At 38.2% G+C, this 23,320-nt stretch overlaps 2 protein-coding genes across 2 annotated transcripts in view; both read left to right on the forward strand.

Moving 5' to 3' along the window:
• golga4 (golgin A4) overlaps window positions 1-20,196 on the forward strand; it is a 30,227-nt gene extending 10,031 nt beyond the window's left edge. The window contains exons 10-25 of the mRNA XM_058381566.1: window positions 299-495; window positions 1,648-1,731; window positions 2,521-2,668; window positions 2,762-2,940; window positions 5,806-5,904; window positions 6,004-6,159; window positions 6,325-10,343; window positions 10,423-10,544; window positions 10,978-11,108; window positions 11,503-11,589; window positions 12,264-12,281; window positions 13,319-13,387; window positions 15,265-15,331; window positions 17,316-17,413; window positions 18,865-18,951; window positions 19,469-20,196. Coding sequence (XP_058237549.1) covers window positions 299-495; window positions 1,648-1,731; window positions 2,521-2,668; window positions 2,762-2,940; window positions 5,806-5,904; window positions 6,004-6,159; window positions 6,325-10,343; window positions 10,423-10,544; window positions 10,978-11,108; window positions 11,503-11,589; window positions 12,264-12,281; window positions 13,319-13,387; window positions 15,265-15,331; window positions 17,316-17,413; window positions 18,865-18,951; window positions 19,469-19,483 — 5,576 coding nt within the window. The 3' untranslated portion in view covers window positions 19,484-20,196. The remainder of the gene's footprint in view (window positions 1-298; window positions 496-1,647; window positions 1,732-2,520; window positions 2,669-2,761; window positions 2,941-5,805; window positions 5,905-6,003; window positions 6,160-6,324; window positions 10,344-10,422; window positions 10,545-10,977; window positions 11,109-11,502; window positions 11,590-12,263; window positions 12,282-13,318; window positions 13,388-15,264; window positions 15,332-17,315; window positions 17,414-18,864; window positions 18,952-19,468) is intronic.
• Window positions 20,197-21,488: 1,292 nt separating this feature from the next.
• Window positions 21,489-23,320, forward strand: part of itga9 (integrin, alpha 9) — a 66,501-nt gene continuing 64,669 nt past the window's right edge. The window contains exon 1 of the mRNA XM_058382891.1: window positions 21,489-21,971. Within this exon, the coding sequence (XP_058238874.1) occupies window positions 21,784-21,971 (188 nt within the window). The 5' untranslated portion in view covers window positions 21,489-21,783. The remainder of the gene's footprint in view (window positions 21,972-23,320) is intronic.

The raw sequence follows: 23,320 nt of genomic DNA on the forward strand, positions 1-23,320 counted from the left end.
ATGATTTACCACATGTAATTTGCATAGTTGTACTACCTAGTTTATGCTGATGGTGATCTTATTTAGTGTACTCTATAGCTATCGATGCAGTGCTTTATATTTATTTTATTCTTATACAATAGTTTTATACTTGCCTTATGCCTTATTGCCTTGCATGCCTTATGCTTGTTGCTTGTATCAACCTATCATATACACGGCATGTATATGATATATGTGATTGGGAATACAACAAAATTTCACTTGTACATACTTAATGTCCAGACCGACTAAACGACTAAAGATGTGTGTGGATGTGCAGCAGGGGGCAGTGGTGAACCAGGGAACACTGCTGACTTGGAGGTTTTGCAGAAGCGAGTGCGGAGGCAGGAGATGCTGCTGCAGCGCTGCAAGGAGCTGATAAACACCAGCAAAGAGCGCAGTGCTCAGCTCAGCAGTGAGAATGACGCCCTGCAGCAGCAGCTGCAGGAGAGACTGCAAGAACTGGAAAAGATGAAGGTATGTATTTATTTACCTGATGTTCTTATGGAACTGTACAGTAGCAAAAGTTATGAAACTAAGGTCTTAAACAGAATGCAAAAAATCATTACTACACTTTACCACAAAAAAACCCCACACTGAATCACTTGCACATCAATATTTAATCATCAGTGTGTAACAATATTCTATGGCCTACAAAATGTTTTGGTTGAAGCCTGTTGGTCTAGTTTCACCCTTGGTCACTAAAGCATAGCCAGAGCATCCATGATTTTTTCAAAATTTTAATGTGTATAAGTAATGTCAACTTGAATCTAAAGATAATCTTGAATAAAATGGGTTGGATAGTTCAGAGAAAAAAGCTCCCAAGCTCTAAAATGCAGCCAAAATATCAGTTAAATTACATTGTTTTATTTTCTTAAAGGTAACATAGTAACATAAAAATTTCTACGAGGGGGGCATTCTTGCAGAAATCATACAAATACATTAGAAATTGAAAGACTGGGAAATGTTAATGGGGCAGCGTAGGGGGTGTTAGTGTGGCTAGTGTGTCTAGGTGCTGTGTCTCACTGAATACTCAAATTGGTGTTAGGATTGTAATTACATTTATATTTAGAAATTACATTTATATTTCTGTTAAACGTTATACTCTGGATTTGTGATGAAAACATCATATTTATAACATATGAATTATTATTATTTTAATTATTATACCTCATTGCCTCATTGCTGGTTATATAAAAGAAAGATGCCTGAAACTCCATTCTGTTGATCATTATTTGGGCTTTGATGCTTACAAAACTTTATTACATTTATCTCGTCTTTTCTTTTGTTTTAATTAAGTAAAATATGATCATTTGATCAATAGGATTTCTGAGTCATTGAGAATGTACTGCTCATTAAAGAATTATATCTAAAATATTTGGTAAAATGGAATGTTAACATTACCTAATTTCAATATTTAACTGCTTGAGACAAAAATATGTAGTCTTGTGCTAACTAGCTTATTAGTACAGGCAATATGTTTGATTTATTTTACACTCAATACATTCTTTCTCAGTCTTTCTTGTTTTAGGAGGAATGTTGTGTTGAATTTTTAACTACTGCTGAAAGGCTTCAGGCATAAAAAAAACCCAGTCCTTGGAATACTTAGTTCTCATTTAATTTTCTCAGGACCTTCACACCAGTGAGAAGACCAAGCTGATAACACAGCTGAGGGATGCCAAGAACCTCATTGAGCAGCTGGAGCAAGACAAGGTAAAAGTAACAGTGTTTTCAGACAGATAGAGGCCTCGTGTAGGGCTCATCAGTGCTGTCAGACAGCTGTTCACAAGAGCCATGTGACTGGAAGAACACTCCACTCCAGCTTGTCTGTAAAACTAAAGAATAAATTATGTTATCACTCTGATTTCATCTTTTCAAGCTGTTTATTTTTCAAGTACTTTAAAAAATGCCTTGTGTACAGTACATGATACTTTATTACTACATAAAAAATCATTTTCTTTTTGATAATGGAGTCAAGAAAAGAAAATAGTTTCTGCTCTGAGTACTTCTTCACGTGATCTGGAGTGATGTGAACTACACAGGTTGCTTCTCAGTTCTTGGCTGAGTATTAGCCTTCAACCTCTTTTCTGAAGGTCAACGATAATTATGTGGGATTGGCATGTTTGTTTTCAGCTCAACATGTCAGAAAAGATACTTCAGATTGTGTTGATGAATAGAATTCTGCACAGTCATTCTTGTTGTGCATAGCTGTGGTCAGCACATTGTTTTTATAGTAATGATCTGCCTGATATGCAGCCAGGAGTATATTCTTTTGCTCTACATAATGAACTCATTACCTTCACATTAATAAGGATCTTAAACGGTTGTAGAGCTTCTGAAGTGAATGAGTTTTTCTAACTAAAATCACACACCTCACACCTGACGAGAATTCTGTTTGATAATGAATCAGATTAAAATCAGGTAAAAGGCATATACAAATGCTCATTGAAGCCTGATAAAAGCCATTGTTATGTTTCTGCTGTTTTCTTTTGGATTTTTTAGGGCATGGTTATTGCAGAGACCAAGAGGCAGATGCATGAGACTCTGGAGATGAAGGAGGAGGAGATTGCACAGTTGCGCACCAAGATCCAGCAGGTAGTGGGCCAAAAGGAAGAACTACAGGAACAGCGAGAGAAAGCAGAGAAAGCAGGTGAAAGAGAGCATGAAACAGTTTCTCTTTCTCTTTACTCGTCCTCTTTTGTGAGAGTATTATAATTGCTTAGAATGTGTGGTCTTCACATAGCATTTGAGGAGTTGGAACGTGCCCTGGCCATGGCACAGAGAGCAGAAGAAGCTCGGCGTCAGCTGCAGGAGCGCATGGAAGAGCAGGTGAAGCAGGTGGAGCAGGCCAGTGAGGAGGAGAGGCGGAGTTTACAACAGGAGCTCACCAGGGTCAAACAGGAGGTCATAACCATCATGAAGGTGCTATTATTTAGCAATATATCAGACACTGTAGTTAGAAATAAAATAATCTACAATTAAAAGAATTACCTGGTGCATGCAGAATTCTGCATATTGTTCAGTGAAGATGATGAATATTAATTGAGAACCTCACAAAACTTATATGATGTTACCTGAAGCAAGAAAGAAACATTAGGGTGCTATTAAAGTAGTGTATTTAAGTAAAAAGTACTGTGTCATTTCTTCAAATAGGTGTCATTTCTTATGTTAAAGTAGAAAAGAACAAAGTTTTTCTTAATTGACAAAAGAGTGAATGTGAATATAGTGATCAGGAAACTAGCAAAAATTATAAATGTCTGCGTCGCAAATCACACACATTTGTAATTGTGCCCAAGAGCCTGCTGGCAAGTGAAATCTTGAATTAAAATCGAATTAAACTCCGACCAAACCTTTTCTTAATAAAGTAAATGATCTCAATTCTAATGCTATGTTCACACACAGTGACTTGTAGTGACAGAGCAATTACGCATTTTTAAAGAAAGCTGCCATCTTCCAGTGACCTGAGTGTGTGTGTGTGTGTATATATATATATATATATATATATATATATATATATATATATATATATATATATATATATATACACACATATACACATATATACAGCTCTGGAAAAAAAAGAGACCACAGCAAAATAATCAGTTTCTTATATTTTTTTCTTCCAGGTGCATGTGTTGGTGAGATGAACAGTTTTGTTTCATTTTTTGTGAACTGCTGACAATATTTCTCCTAAATTCAAAATATAACTATTGTTATTAGAGTGTATATTTAAAGGAAATGACAACACACCAAAATAACCCAAGATCATGCAGTATTTGCATGTAACTCTAATAAAACAAATGTAAATAATTTGTAAACAAATTGTGTTAATGCTTTGGCTAAATAATATTAAGAAATCAGTATTTGGAGGAATAACCCCGATTTACATGCGTTTTGGCTCCATGCTCTCCACCAGTTTTTCACATTGCTGTTGGGGAACTTTACACCACTTTTTTTGCAAAAAAGCAAACAGCTCAGCTATGCTTGATGTTTTGTGACCATCCATCTTCCTTTTGATGACATTCCAGAGGTTTTCAATAGGGTTCAAATCTGGAGATTGGGCAGTGGTCTCTTTCTTATTTTTTTCAGAGCTGTGTATATATATATATATATATATATATATATATATATATATATATATATATATATATATATATATATATATATATATATATATACTTTCTAGAATATTTCATTTTATAATTGGCGAGAAAACTGATTTGCTCTCAAGTAGAATGCTAGTTGTGTCACACACTGATAAGCATTACTTCTATGGCAACCAGTGGTAGGAATGCATACCTGTGACTTAATAGTGCAGCAACTGGCAATGTGTGAATGTAGCCTAAAACATTTCTCACCAATTCTAGAAGTTATGCTAGTTGATACATTTTATTTATCTACAGATTCAGGGAGATTCAGCATCCTTGCTTTGTAATCAGCATGTTTAAAAGTGCTGAAAGCTTGATCTAACCAGACATATGTAGTTATTTACTAGGGAGAAATTTAGCAAAGTCAGATAAATCCCTTTATAAATATGCTACTAATTTTCATGTTTCTGCGATGATTTCAGCTTCTGCTTACTAGAGCACAATTGACCTGTCTGGTCTGCATTAATTAGAGCATGATGGAAAATGCTCAAATTACCGCACGTGTCATGATAGTAAACCAATAAAAAAAGTATGCATTCAACAGGCAAACAGAAATAAAAAAATATATGTGAGGTGGGGCCTTCATGGATCAGACTTGTTTGTTCAGCACATCCCACAGATGCTTGGCTGGATTGAGATCTCATTCTGTGCTCATTCCTGAACCATTTTTGCTTTGTGGCATGGCACATTATCCTGCTGAAAGAGGCCACAGCCATCAGGGAATACTGTTTCTATGGAAGGGTGTACATGGTCTGCAACAATGCTTAGGTAGGTGGTATGTGTCAAAGTAACAACCACATGGATGGCCAAGGTTTCCCAGCAGAACATTTCCCAACGCATGACACTGCCTCCATTGGCTTGCCTTGTTCCTATAGTGCATCCTGGTGCCATGTGTTCACCAGGTAAGCGACACACGCACTCGGCCATCCATGTGATGTAAAAGAAAACATGATTCATAACACCAGCCCACTTTTTTCCATTGCTTCATGGTCCAGATCTGATGCTCACGTGCGTTTTTGGCGATGCAAAAGAGGTCAGCATGGGCACCCTGACTGGTCTGTGGCTATGCAGCCCTATACGCAACAAACTGTGATGCACTGTGTATTCTAACACCTTTCTATCAGAACAAGCATTAGCAACAGTAGTTTGTCTGTCAGATCCAGACTTCGCTCCCTACGTGCATCAGTGATCCTTGGCCTAACAGGTGCCATGATGCGGAGATAATCAGTGTTATTCACTTCACCTGTCAGTGGTCATAATGATATTCCTGATACACCTGTACAAATAAACAAATCCATATTTTGATAAATTAACATGCTCAAATAAATTAAATACAAAAACAGACTACCCAAATGAATAAAATATGGTGTGTTTTAGTGTTGATCTAAAATATCCAATTTTTAGGAGCACCTGTACACCTTTGCATTTAGCTGATCAACCATCAAGTTGCATATAATGTTCACTGTTTACATCAAAGATCAGAATGTGAAAAAAAAAAAAAAGTGATCTTGGTGACCTTGACCATGGTTGTTGGTGCCAGACTGATACAGCTTCACTGCAAACCTGACATCATGAGTTGAAGATAGGAAAAACCTCAACTTCAACTTCAACTTTTTTCCCCCTTGTTTTGTGTTTTCAGAAGTCTACAGAAGATAGGATTGCGGAAATGGAGCGACAGCACTTAGAAGATCTGGCCAACAAGGACAAGCAAATGAGTATTCAGATAAATGAGGCAGTGGTAAATTTATTGTATTATTTGTACTCACCTTAAAGATTTTAATTATTTATTATATAATTGTACAGACATGAAATGTGTGATGAATTGTTTGTTGTTCAGGAAAATTATCGTAAGGAGCTATTGAAAGCAGCAGAGGAGAAGGAGCAGCAGGCCTCTTTGGCTGTGGAGGAAGCAGAGCTACAGAAGTCAGCTGTACAGGCTGAAGGAGAGGCCAAAGCAAGGGAGCTGCAACTAGAGCTGGAGAGTGCAAGAACGGTAAGTTAATATAATCATCTTCCAGCAGGATTTATCTGAAGTGGGTTTAGTTGATCTACTGACTACATAGTCAACTATACATTATTATTTTAAGTTTTTAAGGGTGACTGAATTCGATGTCTTGTTGAAGTTGAAAACTAACAAAGAAAGGTTGCTTTCTTTTAGAAAATTCTTGAGCTAGAGAGTTCCTTGGCCAAGGTGTCACAGGGAGAAGCTACCCAGGCAGATCAGTTCTCAGCAGAGATTGAAGAACAGAGGAAGAAATATGAAGGTGAAATAGCTGCCCTAAAAGAAAGGCATCAGCAGGAGCTGGAGAAAGTGTTGGCAGAACAGACAGGCGCTTTGAACCTCCAGCACTCTATTGTTGTTGAAGAGCTTGTGCAGAAACACAAGTCTGAGATTGACACGATGATGAAAGACAAAGAACTAGAGTTTCAAGAGCATGTTAAGGAAATGAACCAAAAAATGTTGGAGAAACTGGATATCAAGCAGGCCGAGCTGGAGGCTCTGTCCTCAGAGCTCAGTGAGATGCATAAGTTTAAAGAGCAGCTAGAGGAGAAACTCGCAGCCGATGCAGCTAATGAGTCAGCTAGGACCGAGTTTGATGTGAGACTCACGGAAGAGCAGTCGAAATTTCAGATGGAGGTTGATGACCTAAAGCGTCAACATGAGCAGATGCTAGAAGGACTAGAGAAGACTCTGAAAGAAGAGCTAAATCAGCTAAGGTTGGTGCTAGAGGAAAAGGATAAAGAGCTTGAACAATATGTTGAAAGGGAAAGAATCTTACAGGAAGATGCTGCAAAGGCTAAACAGGATGTGGAGGCAATATTAAAGGAAATTGAAGACCTACGGTGTGTTGCACAGTCTGAGAAAGAGTCCCTTGCTCAGGCCGATGCTCAGAGTATTTCACTGAAAGAGGAACTGAATCTGTCAAAGAGTCAAGTGCAAAGCTTGGAAAGACTTCTTGAAGAAGGTCGGATTGACTGCAAGCAGAAAGAAGAGTGTCTCCAACAGAAGACTAATGAAAATGATGAATTACAGCAGAAGATACAGCAATCCTTGAATGACCTGGCTGAAAAAGTAAATGCACATGCCCAGTCACACCAAGCAATGCAAGAGGAGCAAAATCGGCTAAACAAGCAGTTAGATGAGGAGAGAAGCTCTCATGAGAAAAGAGTTGAGAGTCTAAGAAAAGAAATGGATAACAAGTTGAAATCCCAGGAGACCAAAATGGAGAAATTCAAACAGAAAGCCAAAGAAATTCAGGAAAAGTTAAAGAAAAAGCTTCATGAACAGGAACAAAGTGCTAAAGCAGAGATAGCCAAGAAAGATAAAGAGCTGCAAGAAAAAGACCAACAGGTTAAAGATAAGATTCTTCAGATGGCCCAGGCAAACTCAGAGGGCCTCAGCAGTGCTTTATCTGACTTGGAGGCAAATCACAAGGAGCAGTTAGAAAAGATTCAAGAGGTTCATAGGCTGGAGCAAGAAGAGCTTCTTCATGTTTGGCAGGAGAAGCTAAGCCAGCAGGAGGAGGAGCTGCAGGAGAAGCATACCCTGTCTTTGCAAGAAAAAGTGCAGGAATTAGAGGACATCTCTCAGCAGCTTTTAACAAACAGAGAGGAGAAGGAACAAATGGTTCAAGAATTAAAGAACCTTAGGGAAGAGCTTTCAATGAGAGAAACCACAGTACAGAAACTCCAGACAGAGCTCCGAGAAGCTGCAGTCAAATTGGAAAGCTTGGCTAAAGTGGAGGACGTCCTCAAAAAGCAAGTAGAGTCTGTAGAGAAAAACCTAAACCAGGCTTTAAATGAAAGGAACCTCTTTCAGGACCAGCTCACTAAGGCTGAGGAGACTTCAAAGACAAGTAAAGAGAGACTTCAGGCATTGTCTGAAGAGCTAGAAGATGCACGCAAGAAGCTTAATATACTTGAAGCTTCCAGAAGTGAGGAAGGTGAGAACCTACAGCGGAGTCTTGAGGAGAAAGCTACTGAGCTTCAAAATAAGGAAACAGAGTTTTTGACACAAATCTGTGGCATGAGTAAGGAGCTGGAGCAGCAATGTCAAGGTGCACAGGCAATGCTAAATGATCTCTCAGATTATCTGTGCACAAGAGTCGAGGCGAAGGTGAATGAGCTCCAAAATAGGGTTACATGTAATCAGAGGAAATTGTGCCATTTAAAAAATGTCATTTTGACAAAGAATGACACTATCTGTTCTTTAGAGAAAGAGCTTCAGCAAGCCATAGAGGAGAGCCAGAGCCTTAAGAACTCACTTGAACAAATGGCTCTTCAGTTAAATGCAAATTCTGAGAATCTTAAAGCCTTAACAATTGAGAAAGAGTCTTTGCAAAATGATGCTAACAATCATTCCCAAGTACTTTCTGAGAAAGTTCTTTATATCGAAAAACTTGATGAAGAAAACAAAAACATATCAGAAAACCTTAAAGCAAATATTTTGCATATCAGTAATTTGGAGCGCATCATAGATGACCTAAAGAACCAGTTATCGGGTAGCATAACTAAGACGGAGGAAGCCATAGCTCTGCTGAATCAGCAGCACAATGAAGAAAAACAAAGTATCAAAAGCCAGATGGAGGAGGCTGTGGAACGAGCGGAAAAGGAAAAGGGCTTAGCTGTTGAACAAGTCGATACACTCAGGAATAAACTGTCCGAACTGAAAAGGAAGACAGACTCCAAGCTTGCTCAGAACCACAACACTTTCAAATCTCTTCAATGCAAGATAGAGGACATGGAGAAGCAGATAGCAGAAAAGGATGAGCATCTACAAAGACTCAATGCCAGTATTGACAATCAGACTATCAGTAAGTCAGAGATGGACCAGGTTCTGAGTGAGAAAGAACAGAGGGTAAGTGCCTTGACTTTAGAGTTGGACAACTGCACAAAGAAGATAAGTGAGCTAGAGGAACGAATCAACTTGCAGACAACAGAACAGAAGCAGCTAGAGGCGGATTTGCAGCACCACCAAAACTTGAGGGAGAGTGAAAAGATGGAGCTGATTCAACAGCTTCAGCAAACCAAGGAGCAGTGTTCTCATAAAAGTGATCTTATCTGTGAAACCGAAGAAAAACTTCAGGCTTTAGAGAAAGAGTTCCAAAATGTCAAACAGCAACTGGAAAGCCAGCAAGGAGACTTTGGGAAGGAAAAGGCAGAAATCTTAAAGTCAAAGGAGGAGGCTTTGAAAGCAGCCGAAGAGAGTGCAAGTAAAGTAGCTGAACTGAAAAAGAAAGCTGAGCAAAAAATTAGCTTGATTCGTAAGCAGCTGAATTCACAGATTGAGCAGAAGGAGCAGACTATCAGGGATCTGCAGGTACAGCTGGAGGACATCAAGCAGAGGCAGAATGAGAAGGAAGAAGAAGTGAAGAGTTTGGAGGAGAATGGGAGAAAAATGGAGGAGGCCATTAATAATCTAATGGAAGAGCACAAAAAGCACCTGGAGCAAGTACTATGTGATGGACAATTAGAAAAGGAGAACCCTTTGCAAACATCAAAGGACATGGACAAGGAGGAATTGGCAGCTCCTACTGCTGCTACAGTAAATGAAAGAGAGGAAGAGGCCTTTTCAAGAATCAGAGAGCTGGAAGCCAAACTTATTGAATCTGAAGAACAGAACACTACCTGTCAAGCTGAAATCACCCAACTTAAAGCAGAGCTATGTGAACAAATAGCACTGGTTCAGGAGCTTCAGAAGACTTGCTTGAGTCTTGAGGTCCAGGTTAAAGAGACTAATGTCATGCAAATGGATAAGTGCTCTTTGGAAAAAACTAACAATCTCTTAGAAATGGAGCCTGCACAGTATGCAGGAGAACAGGACTCTAAATTAAAACAAGAAGCCTGGGAAGCTGAAAAGGATCTCTTGGTGAAAGACTATGAGATGAAGCTCCAAGAGCTCTGTAAGAGACTGGAGGAGAAGGAGGGTCAGTTTAAAGTCCAGGAGAACTTACAGCTGGGACTAGGACAGACAGTTGAAGAATGCCTTACTGATGGCTCTAAAAGCTCAGAGAACAGTCTGCAGCGAAAACTAGTGGAAGTTGAAAACGAGAAGCAGAAGATTCAAAAAGATTATACACGGTTACAGAAAGACCTTCGCTCCTTAAGGAAGGAACATGAAAAGGACCTGGAATATATGAGGAAAGAAATGGCAGAAGAGAGTGAGAAAAAGCTGAAGTAAGAAACAAACCTGGCAGAAAATAGTTCATTTGACTTTTTGAATGGTTCATTAAACCATTGTTGATATATTTTACAGGCTTGAAGTGGAGGATTTGGAAATGAAGCAAAACTCTGCACTTAAACAGATGATGAGAGAGTTCAACACCCAGGTAGCTCTAAAGGACAAAGAGCTTGAAGCATCAGTGAAAGAAGCAGTTGGTAAGAGGACAATGTTATTTACATGGTACAGCCTCTTTTTGGTACCTACAATCTTTTTGGGGAATAAATCAGCAGTAACAATGTCCTGTATTTTATGCCATATGTTTTCACTTTGTCTGTTTTGGGATTTAAGAATAACTGGTGAAAGATTGTATGAGCTTAATTGTCTCATCTCTGTTGTCTCAAGTGGTTAAGGCTCTGGGTCGTTGACCGGAAGATCAGGGGTTCAAGCCCCAGCACCGCCAAGTTGCCACTGTTGGGCCCTTGAGCAAGGCCCTTAACCCTCTCTGCTCCAGGGGCGCCGTATCATGGCTGACCCTGCGCTCTGACCCCAACCTCCAAGGATGGGATATGCGAAGAAAGAATTTCACTGTGCTGTAATGTATATGTGACAAATAAAGGCTGTTTCTGTTTCTGTTCTGTCTTCATACAGAAAAGGCGCAAAGGGTTGAAGCAGAACTAATGGGAATCCATCGAGAGGAAGTTAATCAACTTCAAAAGATTATTTCCCAGAAAGATGATGACCTAAAAAGAAGTATCGAACGTTATGAGCAAATTCTTCAGGTGCAAAAAAAACATAGTTTAAGCTGACAGTGGAAAAAAACAAATTTGCCATATTTAGTATCATAGAGAAGGTGCATCAGTAATATGAGGGGTGGTCAATCCTTTTAGACTATCGGCTTGCAATAACCTTGCACTTCAGCAAGTAATCAGAATCATGAGGAAACTATTACCCCCTACATAAACCTCCACTAGTTCCCCACAGAGTGGTTTATATGATATATGCCTAAAGGATTTTATATCCACACTTAACATTCTGACAGACAACAATGTTAATTATTTGCGTTCATGACCAGTGTAGTTTGCTGTATAAGTAATGTAGCTTGCAGACATATTTTATGTTAAATAAGTGAAACCTACATGGATATATATGTAGTATTATATGCTGTCTTTGTAGAGTCGGGAAGAAGAAATGGGCACTCGAGTGTTGGAGGTAAAGAAGGAGCTGGAGGAGTTGCAGCAAAGGAGTCTCAGTGGTCCTCAGGTATGTGTAAGATTTTCCCACGACTTCTACCAGATGGTGCTGTTTACCTCCTCATAAAATGTACCATTTGGTTCCCTCAGCTTTGGACAGATCACTAAGAATTGTTGTTATGGCGGAATGCTTACTGAAAGAAAACGGCTGCTTGCCAAAGAAATCTTTTTTGGATAGAGTTTCTACAACAGTTTGGACTATCCTGGGATGGTGATTCCCTAAATCCGTTTTCAATTAACCCCTCAGAGAGTGGCTTTGGAGGTAGATTTATGTTGAGCCTCATTCTCATGTGAGCACATTTTGAGGCCAGAGTCAGGCAGGATGAAACTCGTATATACATGTGTTTTTGACCTTTTTGTCCATTGCAAAAACAAGAATCAGTCAGTTACTATGTCTATTATTTTAGGAGGCCCAATTGTAGACAGTTCTAATTCTGTCCATTGTTTTTCATAGACCAACTGTTTGCAACATCTTATAGTCATCACTGGGTTAGTGGGTTTTAACAGAACCTAATCTTAAATTTAACATGCAGTATTTACAAAACAAATTTGCTTCCGTTCAGTACTTTGCTACATGGCTATAATTAAAATAATTTACATGTTTCCATGTCATGTTTGTTAGTGTGGTTGCTATATTGTTGTGTATTGGATCTCACCTTTTTTTGCTTCCCTTTTGTCTTTTAGAGTGTTGAGGAACTTCAGGTTAGTTATTTTTTCTGCCGTTTTAAATGTTGAATTATATTAAAAGTGCATTCACTCTTAAATACACTACTCAGGGGATGGCAGTTATTAGTCAACTTGCCAGAAATGTCCCTTGGAGGCTCGGGCCCTGTCCACACGAACGCGGGTATTTTTAAAATCGCAGCTTTTTTTATGCGGTTTGGCCGTTCGTCCACACGCAAACGCAGCATCAAGTCACTGAAACCGAACATTTTGAAAACTCCTGCCAGGGTGAAGTTTTTTAAAATCTCCGGTTTCAGTGTTATCGTTTAGACAGCAAAACTGTAGATTTTTGGCTTGTGAACAGGGTTGCCAGATTGGACTGAAGATTTCAGGCCCAACTACAGCTTAAAACCCGCCCATTTAAAAAAAAAAATACCAGCCCAAAACTCCCACTGTTATAGCTAATACAATAACAAACAGTTATAACAGTTAATAACTTTGTGATATCGGCTTAACGAGTAGAACGATTACAACAACCCGCTAATCAAGACTGAAGTCTGACTGGACAGGACTCTCCTGAACCTTATTGGCTAAACTGAACCATATAATTAAAATGTCAACATTACATATTACACATTATTTAATTGTTTGAACAGAAAATTAATAAAATATCACGTTTATAGTCAAAAATAAAAACCCGCCAGGTGCATAAAAAAAAAACACCCCAGATTTTATCAACCCGCCCAATGCACTTTTTCCCGGTGAGACGTGACCAAAAGAAGCCCAATTGGGCAGAATCTGGCAACACTGCTTGTGAAGTCGGCGTCTCAGGCTTCTGATTGGCCAACATGGCTTTACGGTTGAGATTATATTGCCACCTCTGTTTTGCATGCTCTTGACAGCGTTTCAGACCACGTTTTTGCGTTTTCACGTGGACGAGATTTTTTTTAAAAACGAAGGAGGAAAAAATTTTTAAAAAAAAAGTTTTAAAAAATACCCGTGTACGTGTGGACTAGGCCTCATAAAGACAGATTCATCATTTAAACATTTCACTCTCAACTTTCTCCCCTACTTAGGTTCATCTTGCCGAGAAGACCACCCTGCTTAGTGAAGCCAGGCTAAAAGAGCAGGAATACCAAGATAGGGTAAGTCTGGACCAAGAACAGAGCCAGAAGTGTAAAGTTCAGAGCATATTTTCTACCTCATGTTCTCAGGCTCCATCTCCCCTTTGGCAAAACAAAACTGGAAGTCCCCATGAACTCAAGTTCGTTACTCAGCACATCTGTTTACTTTTACTGTAAAAGTCCATAATTAAACTATGATGCCTCTCACACTGCTTCTTGCACCACACAGGAAGTGCTTGAACTGGGTTTTGTGGGCTATACTTGCACTTCTCACATTCTTGTTAAGATTGCAGGGTTTTGTGTTGTAAAAAAGAAACCAAGATAAATCATATCAGATTTTTTCCCACCCCAGGGCAAAATGTACAGCAATCATAAACATTTTATAAAACTTATAATAAGCTAGTTGCATAAATGTGCACATCTGTAAACAAATACTCTTAAAGCTTCTTTTGATTTTTCTTTTGATCCAACATTCGGTCTTTTTTGGGTACAACTCAGTGTGGCAATATGTTTTAAAACTATGAGAGTTTTGCACTAAAATGCACAGGTATTTGTAGCTATTTGTGATTGCCCTCACCTTGAAAAATGCCCCAGTTTTGCCCCAGTGCCACCACCGTGCTGCATCATGGGTCTGATGTTCTTGCAGTGATGTGCATTTTGCACTAAACACCATGTTCATAGTCACACTTATCGAAACTGGACAGTTTAGGGGGAAAAAATAGCCTGGTGTATTTCCAGATTTCAGCCTACCCAGTTTGTGTGAGGCTGTACTCATCATAGCATCAGATTCTTCTTCTTTTCTAACAGGAGTGAAACCTCTGTGTCATTCTGCTGTTATTGCACATCCATCTCAAGGTTTAGTGTGTTGTGCATTTCGTGCCTTTGCATTGCATTACTGCCACATGATTGGCTGAAATGAACACCTTAAACCCTGTTGTTTAAAGGCAGTTTCTTCGTTCACTGTAAATCATGAACTTTGAAATAGGTGATTACAACCACAAACACTTTTAAGCTTATGATGATGACAGCAGCAAACCAGACCATGGTTTGCAATGAACTGTGTTATTTGTAAGGTTAAGTGAGAGAGTTCAGTGCCTGCAGGCCCCGCTGTGGCTGGGCTTCAGTTAGGGTCAGTTTGTCAGATCAGCTTATTTATCGCTCTTTCCTTTATCTATGCTCCATGATGAAAGGCTTGTTTTGGTTGGCTTGGCATCTCTGCTCCTCATCATTCTGTCCATTTTGTCTAGTTTAAGGCTATTTTTGGTGAAGTTTAGAACTTGCATGTACAGGAACTAATAGTACTTGGGGTTGAGCTAGCAGCACCACTTGTTGCATATTATTTGCAATGCCAGCACAAAAGCATTTGCTACAGCTATCCATGGCCACGATTCCCACAAAGCATGATTGGCCAGGCTGAATGGGTGGGAGGGATTGTGTGAATCACTCGTCTATGAATCTAAGCAACACTAGGTAATTTTGTAAACATGTGTGCATGCAGAACGATGCAGTTTGGTCTTTTCTCAGACCGTGTTAAGTTGCTCTGTGACGCAGCATAAAACCATTTTACCAAATTTTAACCCATGTTAAAATATCTTTTCCATTTCCAGCAGTAATTTAGTTAGAGCCCATTTTGACTGCTTAGCAAATAGTTAATCAGTCAGAGCATCACTGCTATTCCAATTAAATATCATGACATTTTACTGTCATGATGGCTGTTTCAGATGTCTTGGAAATTAGGCAAATCTCAAGGGCCAGAAATTTGTATTTGAATGCTGATGTTCCTCAGAGTTCAATATATTATGCAAAAATGTTGATTATTGAGGAAATTAAGAGCTAACTTTTCATTGCTACTCTGTGCTTTAATGCTTTAACAGACTTTTGTTACTTTTTTTCCTTAGATCCATACTCTGGAGGACACGGTACGGAAGGCTTATAAAAACTCGGTGGTGACTCACCTGGGAAAAGGTGAATATTCCTGCAGTGCCTTAAACATTTAAATGATCTAGAAATGGAAAAAAAAAAAAAAAAAAACTGGCCGAAATGTAGACAAGTTTCATTTTCCAGCTGCACTATTTGCTGTCCTTGACTAAGGACTGCTATGTGAAGCCAGAATTACAAATACTGAGTGGTGGTCTTCCATGCAAAGCAACTGGATTTACACTATTCTGTTCTCAATCACCCAGTTCTGAATGGCTTTAGTTTGCAGATTCATAAAATGAATATTATGTTCTCACAATATTCATTATATTAGGACAGATGGATTAATGTAAAGGATATTTTTGCACACAATTTTAAATGGAAAAGTAGATTGAAATAGTTGCTAATTAGGTTGATTAATATACTGAGTAAAACAAATGATTACTTCCACCCCAAATTGTACAGAGATTCAGCATTTAGAAATATTAAACATTATAACCACATTTAAACTATTAGACTATTGAAAATAGTATTTAAAAAATGGTTTGTGTCCACAGTCCTTGCAAAATTAACACTTTAAATCCTACTGTTCGTAAGCACTTTCTTTGTTGCGTTCGATGTAAATCATGAACTTTGCTATAGGTGATTACATCCACAAACAGATTTAAGCTCATGATGATGACAACAGCTAACTAGTCCATTGGTTTGGAATTAGCTGTGCTGTTAGGAAGGTTAAGTGAGAAAGTTCAGTGTCTCCGGTTTTCCTGCCTGCAGGCCCCACTGTTGGCTGTAGCATGGCTTCAGTCGGGGTCAGTTTGGCAGATTATCTTATTTATGGCTCTTTCCTTTATCTACGCCCCATGATCAAAGGCTTGTTTTAGTTGGCTTGACACCTCAGTTTGTCTCTTTTGGCACGTTCAGGAGCCTGAGCGTCAGCAGTTGCCATTTAATGGATATTCCAGAGGGCTAGTGGCTTCATCATCCTACTATAAATTGCGCTTAGATTGTCATAAGACCGATTCACACAGTTGAGCATTGTGTGGAGCCAAATGACTAGGGGCCTTTTTCTACTTGGTACCTTCTTAAAGATCGCTGAATGTTTCCAATATTTACAAGAGTCAACAGCTGTTTGCTTGTAAACAACAATTACTATGACATGGAAAGTCAGGAAGTAGAAGTTTATATGACGTTTAAGTGAGGATTTGGCCAGACTTTTCTGTTTGTTTTGGATTTTCTTATATACAAAAATTTTGAGAATATCCCCACCTCCACCAAGGTCTTATGAGAAATCTGTTTAAGTATAGTTTTGTTTGTCATTTAAAAAAGTATGCCCAGGATGTATTTAAAAAGTTCATTCTTGGGCAGAAGGTTTCTAGCTGATCATTTCTCACAGTCACCACCCAAATGAATAGAAACCATTTTGTATTTTAGTCACAATGTCACTTTTGTACTTTTTAAAATGTTGCCGTAAACTGCAACCTAATTATCCTGGCAGGGGCCAGAACACACCCAGTCCTGCTGATTTACTGACTGATTATTAGAATGTTAAATGGCGTGTGTTTGAGTGCCATCTGAGCAATAGTAAAGCATTTATGAATATCCTGTCCATCATTTCCTGTCTATAAATGTCAGTGCATGAGCTAAATGCTAAGGCACAATCTAAGATAATAAGAAGTAAATGAGATGTCTAAACAAAGCCGTGCATTGATCTCCTTTTCCATCTGTTCCTATGGTGACTGGTATCCTCTTGCCATCAACTTGCAGTTACAGTAATGTAGGCCGAGCAGAATCAAGTTTGCAGACTCCAAAATCCTGTCATCTGCCTGCTCCAGTTCTAATTATGAGAAAGGAGCTGGAGGGCGAGACAGACAGATACAGAGACAGACACAGAGATACAAAGAAATAGAGATAGGGAGATTACAAGTTGTGTGAACTCTGACCATCAGGATCTGTTTTCAGATAAAACTGTGTTGAGTGATAGTTGGTAATAATAGATTACCTGAACTAATGATTAAATAATTTTATCTCCCAGAACCCTCACACTACAATGTTGATCCCTTCACTGAGCCCACGGAGTTTGAGTATCTGAGGAAGGTCATGTTTGAGTACATGATGGGCAGAGAAACTAAGGTAAAATTTCATTTTCACTTAAAGAATAACAGCATAATCACCACTGACTTAGTGAATCCTGAATATTAATATTATTGATTACGTCTTTCCACCATATTATGTCTATGCATTTCAAAATGTATATCCTTGTTTGTATTCACACAAAAGCCTGTGTGCTCATAGCAGGGTCTTAATTGACATATTTTGTCTGTTTAGCCTGAGCTAATTGATGGCTAGTTGACAGGGCCCTAAACCCAGAAGGGACCCCTGGGTTATAATAACCAGCAGCCCTATGACATCACAGCAGCCCTCCCTGTGAGGACGGATGTCCGGAGGGCGACACGGCAGGCGAGCCACGTCATATGATGAGAACAACATACCAATTTAAAAGAACAGCCAAAGCTTAGCAGCAGTCCTGGTTCCAATTAGTGTTGTATTTATAAGCCCAAGTACACACACACACACAATCAGAAACACACACAGGCAGATGTGTCTGGAGCTGATTGCACAGCATGTGACAGATAATTAGCATTTTTGCCTGTGCATGGTTTTAATTGTTCACAGACAAGTGATGGGAAGAAACAGGAGGAAAGGTGGAAGGGTTTACAGCCTCTGGGGGTTTTACTTTAATAACTATATGGTGAGGACATGACTGTGCTGAAGTTCAAGTGTTAATCCTTCAGTCTGGTCTAAAGAGTTGATTCTGTACTCATTCACATCTTTCCACACTAATCCTATTTTTCAATTGAAGAAAATTACTGGAAAAATTGCATAATTTTTTCCTGTGCTAATAATGAAAGAGATTTATTTCGTCATTTCATACCTCCCAGTTTTCTGTAGCGAAATGCCAGTGCTTGGATCCTCCCAGCTAAGGCCACAGTGTTTACCCTTATATTAAATTTCAAAATAGAAGTGAGAAAAAAATTGTTTGGTGGAACAAATCATTTTTTTTTATTTGTTTTGTTTTGAAGATGACTCTTGATGATTCTGTACAGCCCACACTTTGGACCATGGAACTAAGATACTGAAACTGTTTGGATATTCACCAAAGATAATTTAATATGCAATTTCATTTATGATCCATACAGAGACAAGTTCATTTTCCTGTCTTTGGAAGGAGCTGAAGTAGGCTAGTTAGCTAATGTTCTGATTTCAAGCAATAATCTTCCGTAGCTTTAATACCATTAATGCATGCCTTCATTCTGTATTAGCCAATAAATCAGCTAAAAGAAATTTTAGCCAGGTTGTAGTCTTGTGGTCTTTTGAAGTTGAACTCCAGTATGCATTTTCAGATGGCTTTTTTTCCACTATTCTAAACTTGGAAGTTGTTGTAGTATCACTTCATGTCAGAGACAAATAGACTTATTTACATTGAACATTTATTGTATGAAGATTTATTGTAGGACTTATCAGTGAAGTAATAAAGCACAAGTCAAAGTTGATGCATCTGCGCTTTGTTTGTTTGTTTACAGACTATGGCCAAAGTCATCACTTCCATGCTGAAGTTTCCAGCAGATCAGGCACAGAAAGTTCTGGAGCGGGAGGATTCCCGAGTGATGGTTAGCTCCATTTTCAGATTAAATGTTCAGACAGAACCAATTTTCTCTCCTTGGTGTTTCTTTCACCGCACTACATTCTGTCTTTATTAAATTACTTTACATATAGCTTAAACAGCTCAGCTTTCACTGCATCTGTATGCTAGAAGAATTCCATGATGTCCCTCTCTTAGTGTGTTTTTGGCATTTGTATGAATATTTTTGATGTCATCATGGAATCAGTGTAAAGAATAAACTCAGAGCATGTAAGACTACAGAAGAGGCTGAGATGTTGCATTTTTTATGCATGTCTAATTGCTATAGTCACAGTATTCACAGTACAACTTCAGTCCTATAGCAGGTTAAATGTTTCATGTACATTAGTGCAAAACAACCATTATTTGTTTATTGAATTAGGATGCAAGTAAGGGAATTGATTTTTCATTTTATTTACTTTGTGTCTTCAGTATGTATAACTGTGCTTCTGATCTCTTTCTCGTGTGTGTGTGTGTGTGTGTGTGTGTGTGTCTGTGTGATACAGCCTTGGCTCCGGTAAGAGTGAATTCAACGTGGCCCATTTGAGGTAAAGAGCTATTCTTCTGCTGCTGCTATTGACCATGGATCAGAGGGGCTAGAGTACTGCTATAAACTTACCTAATAAACGCTTATCTTTATATTTCTGTGTGAGAGATGAAATATATACCAGGTTGTGTATATGTATGCTTGGGGTGTGAAGAATTTGACTGATAGGTGCCAGATTCAGACAACTGTCATTAATTTTGTTTTTACAACAAAATTAGAACTTTATGATTTTTTTATTATTATTCTTTTTAGAGCAGGGGTAAGTTTTTTTTTTTTTTTGTTTGTTTTTTTTTTTTCTTGTTAAAAAAATCTAGATTTTATATAAAGTTTGTGCAATATGTTTTTGTGTAGTATGTTCATGATTTTTTGTTCTTTTCTTTCCCCTTCTAAAGTTTGTAAGTTTTTGTTCTTTCTCCTTTTTCATTTTCTCCCTTTATGGTATGCTGGAATGGTAACGTCTCCTGTGCACATGTAAATATGCATATCACTTAAAACTCAAAGTCTCATAGGACTTTGTTTACTACTGCTTTTTAAACTTCTACTGTATTTTTTTGGGAACTAAAGTAAAATACATATTGTAAATTGTAAATCACTGGAAGAAGAATCTATATAACTGTACTATAGGGCACATTGTGACTGTATTATTAGCTATCTTTTAAAACAGCTAATAAAATTTTCTTTACAGAATGTTTGACCAGTGTTGTGATTTTAATGTTCAGATGGATTTATTTTATATTATTATTATTTGATCCATGAAATCCCAGTATTGTTCTGCTGTTTGGATTCAAGCTTATTATTCAGTTACTTTCAGCATATTCAATAAGCCTAACAGGAAAAGTTATGAGAACCTGCTGTTTCGGTAGTTTGGGGTTAAAGGTATTCAGTTTGTGCTAATCTTCTCCTAAGAGGTGCTAATGGGAATGATGGAGCCTAACAGGCTTATGCACTTTGCCTCAAGACGTGAACAATTTTTGTTCTCTGGACGATTTTTTTTTCTTCACTAGGAACCACTAGATGGTCCACTCAGAACCCATGGTCTACTTAGAGCCCATTTATACTCCCCATCCTCCCAATTACTGCACTCGAGAAAAGGTGTAACTTTCTTATACACTTATAAAGATAAAATTTTATCTTTTTACTTATACCCTTATAAGGGTACACCTTTTATACCTTTAGTATGTTTCTCTGACCTAGAAAGGTACTACCTGTAGTGTACTCTTAAAGCTTTACCTCAGATCCAAAATGGGGTATATTGGCATTATATGATATGAGCTTTCCACTTTAATTTATGGGTCTTTAAATCTAAATCGGATCAATGATGTGGGAATTTTAGTACTTTAAATATGTGCATCTCTACAGTCAGACAATTTGCTGATTTCTGTGTATGTCTTGCTATTTTTTTTACTTACTAATAAGCAGACGAAATATATTTTATATATATTTATATCGTTATAAATTTCGTTAATTTCAATAGAGCACATATATACTTTATAACATGTGAAAGTGCTACACCATTCAACCAGTTTAAATGTAAAACCCCTAAACTAATTCTGAAATTATAATCTTTCAACTTACACGTATTTATGTACATTTTAAACACCTGGAACGGTTCAGTTTAGTCAAAAAATTCCAGTGTTCAACCCTGTGTTTGGTTTCTGAATAAGTCACTTGCGTTTTTCATGTATGAACTAACTCAGAGGCAGTGCACTGACGTGTGTGTTTGTGCGCGCGCGCGGCTGTGTATATGTGCGTGCGCACCTTTTACATTTATAAAAATTAAAATAAATAGAGAAAATGATTTCCGAAGAATTAAGATTAGATGAATCCCTATCCCTAACTATACGTATTCTTTATGTCGATGGAAGGTGTGTGTGTGCGTGTGTGTGTGTGTGTGTCCGATAGATGGCAACACTGAGGCGGATTAACGCTGAAGCCTCCCAGGAGCGGTGTATGAAATGTGATGCTCGTGCGCAATTCCGTGCGTCTTTGGCGCGAGCTCACTTGAACAACGAGAGAAAGCAGGCGCGAGCCGTTCACTTTAACACGATCACACGCAGATGATCAGGCTAATGCCCCGCCACGGCTATCTCTTAACTCTGACTTCTCTCTCTGATAGGCTTATCTTTTATTTCAATGCGTTTTACAATCGCTATAACAAACTTTTGAGAGTAACTTAGTTTACATGTAGCTTCTAAAGTCCACCACTGAGACCATCGAGATTTCATCTGCTCCTTTTTTCACTTCTTCTCCATTAATTCCACCGCAGTGTTGAGGATGTACTGCAGGAGGACCGGACTACTAACGTGGAAAAGCGGAATGTTGGATGTTTTTTGCATGTGTTTGTCCTTGTCTTTGATTTATGCTTACAATATTGATCTGGAACACCGTCTGGTTTTTCGTGGACCAAATGCGACGTTTTTTGGCTATTCGGTTCTGGAGCACTTCCACGATAACACACGATGGTGAGTGGACCGGATCTGATCTAACGGTGAACTTCATGTGTTCAGTAATAACGGTACTCGTGCATAACAGTAACTCTGGAAATCCGTGAGGTTACAATACATACATACATACGTACATACATACATACATACATACATACATACGTGCATACATACGTGCATACATGCATACATACATACATATACAACGCACATGTAACTGGAAAGAGTTTTCCCAGAAACTATTGGGACTATCCTCTAAGGATGCTGTAACCAAATGTTTTGTGGGCTCTGTGAACTCTTTATTTAAACAATCTGTAGCCGCAGATTACACAACAATGGAGTCATTTGTAAACCTGTAAAGTGAGATTTCAAAGTGTGAATAATATCTTCATACAACTGCAAAATAGCCTAAACTGAATGGATACAAGCGCACAGTATTTACGGCGCTGAAGTTACCATTTATTGAATGCAATGCATACAACACAGAAAGAGTTTCATTGCAGATCACATAATGAATTTTATGAGCTGCAGGGATTCAAAGCAAAAGTTTGGTCAGGGAAAGTGTCAACAGTCTTGGAACCACGCCTTTTTGCATAATACCGCATCTGATCTTACAATGATTAGTTTATAATTGCACTTGATCTTTTTTAAATCCATTTATTTATTTAACATTAATGAGTGATGTTTTTTTTTTCCTGTTTATGGGGAAGCTGAAGTGTGTAGTTTTGTAAATGCAAAAGAACATATTTACTATATACTGTATGCACTCACTGACAACTTTATTAGGTACATTTATGGGTCATTATATTTAGTTGACCATCAAGTCACAATTTATTTACAAAGCACATTTAAAGACACCGATGGCTGATATAAAGTACTGTACGTAACGTATAATGTCACTTTAAAACGTTTAACAACCTCATATTCATTGCTGTTTAGAACCAACCGAAGGAAAAAATAGGTAAGGCAGTATGAGGAAGGCCAACATACTGAGAATTACAGTAGTCCAGCCTGTAGACCTGCGTGCTGTTTGTCAGTGTCTATCCCATTCATCAATGGACAGTGACCAGAATATTTTTATACAGAGGACTAGTCTCAGCATAGCTGTATTACTGACATGGTAGCAGTGTCAGACACAGCATCAGTGGTTATAACCACCTCAGAGTTACCTGAGGTGGTTACAACCTCAGTTTATCAGTTCACCAGAGGATAAAGTTATCTAGGTGTATTATAAAGATAGTAGTTAGAATATAGTGTTTAAAAAGCTAAACAGTGATGCTTTTGCAATTGAGACTCTCATACCATAGAATACAAGGACAAATAATTAGTTAAATAATTTTTGCTCTCTACCTCTCCATCATTCACAA

The sequence above is a fragment of the Hemibagrus wyckioides genome, linkage group LG03, assembly GCF_019097595.1.
Source record: "Hemibagrus wyckioides isolate EC202008001 linkage group LG03, SWU_Hwy_1.0, whole genome shotgun sequence".
Taxonomy (NCBI): Eukaryota; Metazoa; Chordata; class Actinopteri; order Siluriformes; family Bagridae; genus Hemibagrus; species Hemibagrus wyckioides.